We start from the raw sequence: 10638 nt of genomic DNA, 5'->3' as shown, positions 1-10638 counted from the left end.
TATAGATATATATTTTATATACTCTGCAGTACAGACAGTAGAATATATAAAATTATAATTCTTCTCTAATTTACATATTTCAAAATTCAGAAAATCTATTATATTCAATATCTGCTGTATAAACTGTATGAATTGTATATTTTATATCAACTGTATATTTTATATTAACTGTATATTTTATATCAATTATATATTTTACACTGATTGTATATTTTGTACTGACTATGTATTTTGTATCAATTATATATTTAATACTGACTGTATAAATTATAGAAGTTGTATAGATATATATTTTTACTTATAAGTTTTAAAATAGAAAATATAAACTTAATTGAATTGAAAATTCAAAAAATAAGAAGAAAGACAACAAATAAAATGATCAGCTGCAATGTATATATTATTAGTTAACTAAATATTATTATAATTATAGATTGTATTATTTGTATTATCTGAATGATTTATACAATCTATCTGCAGCAGATATTGTCAACAAACTAAGCACTATCTTAATCTCAAATTTCAAATTAATTAAGAAGAGAAAGAAGATGAAAGTAGTATATAAATAATTCTTATATAAGAAGAATTCTAAGAAAATAATATCAGAGATCATACTCTGATGAAGTGTGAAGTGAAAGAATTATCTAAAAGTTAATTATAATAAAGAGAATTCTTATGAATATATATAAATATATAAGAGATTAAACAGCTTCAGAAAAAAAGTAGATTTATTATACAACTAAATTATAATTATTTCACTATGTCAGTCAGTGACTGTTCACTGACTCATAAATCTTGAGATTTAGATAAATATATAGTGAAATCATTATAAAGTAATTAGAAGTCAAAAAAAATCATTATTGTATTAATAATATCATCAATTTCTATCTATATAATCACTAATTCTAAAAAACATTGTATTTATTAATATTATTTACTATTGAAAATCATTTATATCTGTATATAATTCCTTCTGAATCTCTTAAATCATCTCTCTCTCATTATTATTGTTCTCTGTTATTTTCATCTCAATATTAATATTCATTTCTACAAACTTGCAAATTAATGTTAGAGTTTTTGAAGACTCAGAGTCAAGAGCTATTTATTATTTAAAAGAAGAGTTTTCAGAGAGATTAAAAGCAGTGTATTTACTTATTTATATTATTATCAACTTCTGTATCAATCTGAGAATCATTTTATCACTTCTAATTTATATTTTCACTGAGAATATCAAGAGTTCTGAGGTTGCTTATAGTCAGAGAATTAATCAAAGTTGAAAGATTGAAGAAGAAAAAAAAAGAGAAAACAGCAGCAGCAGAGATATTAGCAGAAGAGAGAATGAAAAAAAAATTATCACTGTTATCAAATTTCTTATTACTGTTCTCAAGATAATCAGTGAATTTCTTAATAAATATTATTGTTTTATACATTTCAATAGCAATACAGATAGCTTTATTATTGATATTATTTGTAATACTTATAAGATTCTCTATTGCTATTTTTTACTTTTTAATATAACTGTTTATCACTTTTATAATCTCTCACTGTATTATAAATCTGATTGTTTGAATTTTCAATTTCATCTTCTCAATGATGACTTTCTTCTTCTCAATCTCTAGTTTTACTTTTTCAATATCTAGTTTAATTTTTTTGATCTCAATTTTTATTTTATTAGTAGTATTGATTGTGATATTTAAAGCTTTCAGAGTAATTATAATACTCTTCATATACTGTGCTTTCACTTCTTATTATTATATCTTAGCTTTCTTAATTTATTTCAGAAGATCTTTCACTGTCTCTACTATCTATTTTTTTATAATTTTCTTGAATTGATCTGATATAGTAAGATAAAAATTATGGATTTGAGCCAACTGATCAATTGAGTCTTTGAATTTTTTGAGAGTAATTATATATTCTTTTTTTTTATAATTATAGTTTATGTAATTCAAAGGTTGCTTAAGCTTCTCAAAGCTTCTAAGCTTTGCAGCTCTTCTTATACAAAATAACTAGTGCAGTAGCATACACCATCCTTGATAATAGAGGGTGGCATACACCATGAAAGAATAATAAGCTGAAATTATTACATTCTCCTCTATCAAATCCATCTATATTCTTGTGACTGTGTTCTGCCATCCATGCCTGTCTTCACAGCACACTATCTCTGAAACATTCATAGCATATGTTCATCAAGTTCTTATTGTGATCATATATTGTCTAACTCAAAACAGTAAGACACTCTCACTTCACACACACAAGAATTTCTATCACAACAACACCATCTCATCACTAACCACATTATGTTTGCAACTATCTCATTCTATTTATTCACTCATACCCCTTCATTCAACCTTCTCTGTCTTGTTTTCAATCATTCTATACATCTATTCTATCTTATCTAGACTGGCCGCTGGGACCATGAATTACACATTTGGTTTGGTTTGGTTTGGTCCCAGTCCATTTCTTGGCATGATTTTAGTGGGACCAGGACCAGAATGGGAGTGTAAAGTGACTAGAATTATCAAAACATGAGTGAAATGGGACTAAAAAATCTTGATATTCCATGTAAAGTGACTGACTATCAAAATCAGAACATGATCTGGGACTGATCATGATTTTGACTCAAGTTTGGTCCCATTCTGATGATTATATAATACATCAATCTGATGATATGATTGGTGGAGATATTACCTCTATCTTGCTTAGTGCTCAATGCTCTGATGGCTCGCTATTAGATCCCCTATCTACCACTGCCAATCTACCTACCACTGCTAATCTATGCCGCTGCCAACCTATCTATCGCTGCTAATCTATCGCTGCTGCCAACCTATCTACCGCTGCCAACCTACCTATCGCTGCCAATCTATCTACCACTGCTAATCTATCGCTGCTAATCTATCGCTGCTAATCTATTGCTGCTAATCTATCTATCACTGCTAATCTATCGCTGCCAACCTACCTACCGCTGCCAACCTATCTACCACTGCCAATCTACCTACCGCTGCCAACCTACCTACCACTGCTAATCTATCACTGCTAATCTATCGCTGCTAATCTATTGCTGCTAATCTATCGCTGCTAATCTATTGCTGCTAATCTATCTATCACTGCTAATCTATCGCTGCCAACCTACCTACCGCTGCCAATCTACCTACCGCTGCCAACCTACCTACCACTGCTAATCTATCACTGCTAATCTATCGCTGCTAATCTATTGCTGCTAATCTATCGCTGCTAATCTATTGCTGCTAATCTATCTATCACTGCTAATCTATCGCTGCCAACCTACCTACCGCTGCCAACCTATCTACCACTGCCAATCTACCTACCGCTGCCAACCTACCTACCACTGCTAATCTATCACTGCTAATCTATCGCTGCTAATCTATTGCTGCTAATCTATCGCTGCTAATCTATTGCTGCTAATCTATCTATCACTGCTAATCTATCGCTGCCAACCTACCTACCGCTGCCAACCTACCTACCGCTGCCAACCTACCTACCACTGCTAATCTATCACTGCTAATCTATCGCTGCCAACCTATATAGGGTAAATCATGGTCCCATTTGGTCCCATTTTGTAAAATGGGACCAAATGGGACTGGGACCACTAATTTATTAGTAAAACATGATCTGGGACTAGATTTATAATATAAACAGTGTAAAGTGACTAATTTACTAAACACTATATGGGACCAGGACTAAGATATCTAATAATGGGACTGAGGAAAAATTTGGTCCCAGTCCCATGCATGGTCACACGGCCAGTCTAATCTTATCAAATATCTAGCCCCTCTCTGTTCTACAATATGATATCTGATTGTTGCAGTTCATATCATTCTAGTCATATCAGTCAATCTACTGATAAGTTCTCATCAATCAAACCTTGTCAAAAGCTAATTTGACTGCAAATCAATGACTCTTATAGTTGTTAATTATTGCTAGCTTCTACTTCTCATCATCAGAGCATATATCTGACTCACAATTGTTCAAGCTCTTCTTTCAATGACTCTCTCTTACACAATCTCACTTCTGTTGAAAAGGTTGCATCTGACAATATTGTGAGAATCAGACACAATGATAATAACATAAATATCTCAATTAATGACAAAAACATGAGTGAAACAGTTGATAAGATTGCTGATGTGGACATGGACAGTGATGATAGCACTTATGATGACAATGTAATGACAGATACTCTCATATTATCTTCTGCTGCTGCTCTCTCTGCTCTCATTTATATCTCTGTCTTCTCTGCTGTCTCTGTCTCTTCCACTGCTTGTGCTTTCTCTGCTGTTCTCAATTCTACCTCTTCTGTCCACATCAATTCCTCTCTCTTCTTTCACACTGATTTCTCACTTTTATTTACTCTTTTAGAGGCATTGTATATCTTCAGCAGCTTCTCTCTTTATCCTCCACATCTCTCTTCTGCACCCACTGCTTTCAAAAAAACATATTTTCATACACAAGTTTTGTACAATACAACTCATTTCACTAGCTATTCATTGATCACATCTCTTGTTTGAAGCAAGTACAAAATATTTAGCAATCTTACACATTTCAGAGAAAATGCTGTCATTCAAATAGATTATATCAAGCATATACAATATTCCCCCCCCTTCATTTATGAATTTTATTTTAATTTGTTATAGATGAAATTGTCCAGAGTCTTCACATTATTGAGATTATGATAGATGAAGATCCCCACATTATATTCATCCATATCAGTTTTTGCATCACTTTCTTATCTTCACACACTTTCAGCTTATCAGACAAATGCTATCATTCTTTGTATTGATATATAATCTTCAAACTAGTCATTTATAGAAAGAAAATACATGTGCAGAATAGTTCAAACAACAATATAGCACTTTTTTATACTCAAGACAAGTATACATCTGTTTCTTGTGTGGGTTGTATACACAGCAAAGACTCATTTCAATTTTGCATTCTGCTTTCTGCATATGATCATCTCATTGACCATCCCCATCTCTATTGCAATTATTTGTGAAGCTTCAAGAAGAGTTTCTGTTCTTTCAGTAAGTATACACTCTTTTCTTTGTATTATAATGACTGCTAATGCTTCATAGTCACTTCAGATACCACTTCATATACATCTATTACTACTCTCATCTTTAATTCTTTTGCAACTCATTCATTCTTCTTCACTTCTGCTTTCACTTCTACTCTTTCTTCTCTTTCTTCATTTTCTGTCAGATAAGCATTCATCATTTATTCTTGTAGAGGTTCAGACATCTGCTCTATCATATTACCCACTTTCATCTCACTCTTCTTCACTCTGATTGATTTTTCTCTGTGTATACATTTCCATTATTTTATTGAGCTTTCTGTGAATCTCTTTATTGAGGATATCAAATCAGTACATCAGACTCTTTGTGAGGCAGAGACATGCTCTGCACTTCTACACACTCATCTTAAGATCTTAAAGTTCTTGATACAGATCAAGTTTTAATTTTTATTGTATATAAATTATTTTTGAGAATGTTGAACTTGAACATTTCATTGATGTGTGTCTTTTTCTTTTTTCTTTATTTTGCAATATTCATGTATTTTTAGAAATCAGACAAAGCTCTTGCAGCAGTCACTAGAACTGTGCACAAATAGATCTTTTTTCTGACTTTCTTTTTCTCTTCCTCTTTTTCTTATCTGACATCAATCTCATACAATCTTTTATCAGTTCTATATTTTAATAATCAGATGCAGTAGATCTCATATCTTTCAACAAGAGTGTTCTGCCTTCACACATTATACTATCCCTCTTCACAAGCTCAGATAACTACAGTAAATAGTTCATTGAAACTAATCTTACTCAATTTCTGAGCATTCTCAGATGCTGAATTGACTTGATTTAGTGTGTTCACTGATATTTCTGACAGTTCATTCTCTGAGATCTTTATACTCAAGCTAGTATAGACAGTCAAATTCTCATCTGAATCTCTTTTGTTCTTGCAATCTGACTCACATATTAATCAGTCATCTCAAACTCATTCTCAATCATATTGCACCCACTGTCTACATTGCAATATCATACAGTCAGTGACAGTCTCATCACTTATCAGCACATGCTGTATATCCACTTTTTCCATTTTCTTCTATTTCTTTTTGATTATTGTAAAGAGGTCTGAGTAAGTGATATCATCTAATTTATAAGCATCAATAATTTCTCTAATTTCTCAGAGCTTTTCTATTGTAAGCTCTCTCTTCTTCAACACTGATGATAGTACTGCAGATGATCACAGCTCATTCAGATCTTTTACTTTCATCTCTATAAGATAAGAGTTATTGATGAGATTGTATAGAACTCATCTCTCTGATTTCTTCAAAGCATATATTTCAAGAGAATATGATTTGAGGATTTTGTACAGTTCAAACCACCTTGATTGGAACTTCTCAGATTTCTCATTGTATACAAGAACTCAAGTGCCCACTGTAAGGCTCATTTCTTTCACTAGTGAGTCTTATATTCTTTTTGTTTGTATGACACAGTTGAGCAGTAATTCATTTGCTTTTACTTGAATATGACTAACTTCTCTCATTCTTACTTTCATATTCACAATCACTGTCTTCTTCTCTATCTACTTCTGCATATTCTTCAGAATACATAGATGTATCTTATAGAGCAGATAGAACAGCAAACACTTTGAGACTGTATACTGACAAACTCATATTGTAAATAACACTTATTCAAAATATTCATCTCATAATCTCATAAGCTTCTTTATTAGATATTTCATCAGTATGCTGTCTAGTATTCCATTCAAGTATTCAACTTTTTCATTTATACAAAAGTAATAGAGTATTGTCATGCAATGCTTCATCTGTAACTGTTTGACAAAGTGTCTCACAGCTTCTTCTACAAGATTTATCTTATTATCTATTAATATCTCACAGAGCATACTATAACTAATATAGATATCATTGTATAGAAACTTAGCAATGATTTTCTTCATCACTTCTGACACCACTCACACAATTGATCACTCTGTGATGTAATCAACTACTGTTATTATTCAGCAGTTTCTATTTGACATTCTTGATAATACCTCTATAAAATCTATCCCTCAATATTCAAATGGCTTAATCATACTCTCTATCTGATGTTGTACTCTCTTACACTTCAAGTCTTATCTTACATTCTTAAAGACTTGGCAGTTCAGATATTCTCATACATATATCTGAATATCTTTCTCTATACTTGATCAGTATACTCAACTTTTCAGAATATCTAAGAGTTCTGAACTTTTCAAGTGATCAAACTTCTTGTGTATATGACTTATCAGATTTTATCAAAACTGAGACTCAAGATACAGTGTCTCAGTATAATCAAGATCACAGTAGAGCACAATATTCTTCTTCAACTTTATAAGCTTGAATTTCAGAAGTATTTCTTCTATCATTTTTGTCAGATGTTTATTGTTCAATACACTTCCATCTCTTAAGTAGATGATCATGGCTTTCAATCACTCTGTCTCATCACAACTCCTCAGTGCTATCAGTATAAGCTCTTTCTGCATTACATTCACTGAGTCTTCTTCTATAAAGTCAGATCTACAACTTATAACATCTGATATAATAGCATCTGACTCTTTTCAGTATTTGATTTGAAGATTGTATATCTGAAACTCTGATATTCATTGTACCAGTCATTTAGAGAGTTTGATTGTTATTTGCAAATAAATAAGACTTTCATGATTGATGATCACTGTTGTCATATACTCATTGTTGATATATCAATCTTATAGATCTAGTGCATACTTGATCACTAGAAGCTTCTTCTCATACACAGAATAGTTAAGCTCTGCATTCAATAACTTTCAGTCATTATACACTACTGAGTGTAATTTATCATTCTTCTTCACTTATAAGAGAGAGTATTCAATGGCTCATTCTGATGCATCTGTTTCAATTGTGAAGAGTTTCATACAATTTGATTGAACAAGCACTGAGAATGTTATCATATGCTCTCTTAATTTCAGAAAGACCTCTTCACAGAAGATATTTCAGATGATCAAATAAAATTTCTTCTTATATAGCTTAGTATTTATCTTCTTAAGAAGATCTGACAGTAGAGCAGTAATTCATACAAAATCTTTCACAAACCTTCTGTAATAAGATGTCAATCTCAGAAATTGACATACATAATGTACATTTCTAGATCTTGATTATTTCACAATAATCTTCATTTTTTCAGAGATTGAGTGTATGCAACCCTCTTTCACAAAATATTCTACAAACTTCAACTTCTTTATATCAAATATATATTTTGATGATTTAGTATAGAGCTTGTGCTCTGTCAGAGTTGTGAGCATCTGATCTATATATTGTAGATGCTCTTCATATAAGTTCAAGAAAATCAAGATATTATCAAAATATATGAGACACAATCAGCTGTTCTGCTTGGCAAGAATCATATTTATTATTATTTAAAAGATTGCAGAGGCATTCATAAGCTTCATTGACATCACAAAAAATTCAAATTTTCTTTATTGAGTGTTAAACACTGTTTTGAGTACTGACAGTTCATCTACACAAATCTGTCAATATTCTGTAAGCAGATTAATCTTTGTCAGATATCAGACATTCTCTATCATATCTAATTGTTGTTGAATTCACAGCAGCAGATATTTATTCTTTACAGTGAGCTTATTGAGTGCTCAATAGTCAATGTATATACATCATTCTCCATTCAGTTTCTTAGCAAATAGAACTGAGAAACCCCACATGCTAGAGAATGATTATATGAGGCCCCTCTTCAACAATTCTTCTATCTGTCACTGTAGTTTCTCAAGATGCATTTGCAATAGAGAGTATACATTGCAATTTATTGATTTCATATTCTCTATATCAATCTTATAAACAAATTCTCTTTCAGACAGCAGAGAAGGTGGGAGATTTATTCAGAAGATCTTCTTATACTTTTCAAACAGTGTCTTCATACACTTTTCATTTTTAGAGTCTTTCACAGACAGCAATTTCTCTGTCTTAGATTTCTTTATGATGTACAGAATGCTCTGAGTTGAAGGTTTACACAGTGCTTATTTTGCTTAATGTTGAGTGATGAGATTCAAGTCTTCCATCCCTGGCACACAGAATCTGTGCCTCATATTTATAAGTAGTATTATATAAACTTGATTCTTACAATTCATCAACTGTATATGACATATACATCAATGGATTCTGAGATCATACTTCTGAAATCAATCAAGCTTCAAGATCAGATCATATTCTACATCTGAGAGTACATACACTCAGATGCAGCACAATCATCTCTTGAAGTGTAAAAGTATTTTTATTCTCACAGACAAGATAAAGTATTGATTGTTCAGAAGCTTTACTCATTTAGATTCCTTCATTCATTATATATCAGACAATTTTGTTAGCATATGATCATCAATATACTTCATTGAAGCACTCATATTCAATAACACTTTCACTGCCACTTCTCTTTTCCATCTCAGATACTCTTTATATATCAGTGTATACAGTTCTACAGTATTCAGATGCTTGTCTGCTTCTTCTTCTGCATTCATCTCTTCATCAATCTTATCTTTAGCTTTTATAGAATTCAGAGAATTATCTAGTGTAGACAACTTATTCACTTCAGAAATCTTCAGCAATTGATCAGTAAGCATCTTCAGCTCTGCTGATCTGTCTAGTTTTTTGATTTCTTGTTCTGCAGATGACTTCAACAATCTCTTGTATTATAATTCTGTCAGTCACAGTGAAAGCATGCTCTGTGCTTACAATATCATATCACTCACTCTGACAAATTCTTCTTGAGAGATTTTGAAGCTTTCACAATAGCATTGAGATTAATATTCATCACATCTGAGTGTCTCAGTGATGGTGCTGTGAGTATAGACATGAATCTTCTTGTGTTTATCAACATTCTCTCTACTTATCTTCACAGCTTGCTCACTTGTTCCCTTGTGAGTAGAGTCTCATACACTTGCTCTACTGTCTGTGATTGTGGGTTAAGACACTTTCATTCAGTATATAACTCAGACATCAAGTTATATACAAATATCTGTAAACAGAAGAATGTCAGAAGCTTCTGATTCATCATAAGATAACACAAGCTGAAATAAATATAGTACAATACAAGATTCTCTTCTTGCTTGTATTTCACAAAGTGTTTATAACACTTATCTTTAGCATTCAATTTCTCAAAGTTATGCAGAATTCATCTTACAAAATCATCCCACATTCACAGTAGCTTATGTTTATCAGATGTCTTCACATTTATTTTCTCAGTTATCATTCAAAGAGATCTAGCTGTTTCTCTAAGAATAGATGCTGTGTGTAAGATCTGCTGTAATTCAGTGAATTGTCATTCCATGAGCTCACACTTCATATAATAGTGGAAACACATACAATTCAATCAGTTAAAAGCAGTATCATTCTTACATTTGCTATCAAAGTGTGGTGGGTTAGATAGATCATCTGATTTGATATATTTCATGATAGACAGTGTATTCTCTGAGAGCACTGTTTGTATCATATATGCTGAGTTAAGGTCATTTGCTGGAGTGTTAATATTGAGTGAACTAGTTAAGCTATACAGTGGAATCTCAAGAGTCACTGAGTGTTCAGTCTCATAATATATATATTTCAGTTCTCAGT

The 10638-nt window shown here is 31.8% G+C and overlaps 1 protein-coding gene across 1 annotated transcript; it reads right to left on the bottom strand.

Annotated features, from left to right (window-relative positions):
- Window positions 1-9346: 9346 nt before the first annotated feature.
- Window positions 9347-9976, bottom strand: HCBG_09192 (uncharacterized protein; the record flags this gene model as incomplete). Its single annotated transcript, XM_045436241.1, has 3 exons — window positions 9347-9362; window positions 9415-9698; window positions 9935-9976. Coding segments are annotated over 3 exons (342 nt in total), but the record flags the coding sequence as incomplete, so codon positions are not given.
- Window positions 9977-10638: the final 662 nt, after the last annotated feature.

This window comes from Histoplasma capsulatum (genome assembly GCF_000150115.1).
Source record: "Histoplasma capsulatum G186AR genomic scaffold supercont2.33, whole genome shotgun sequence".
Lineage (NCBI taxonomy): Eukaryota > Fungi > Ascomycota > Eurotiomycetes > Onygenales > Ajellomycetaceae > Histoplasma > Histoplasma capsulatum.
Note: the sequence above shows the minus strand (reverse complement) of the source record. Positions and strands in the feature narration are given on the sequence as shown.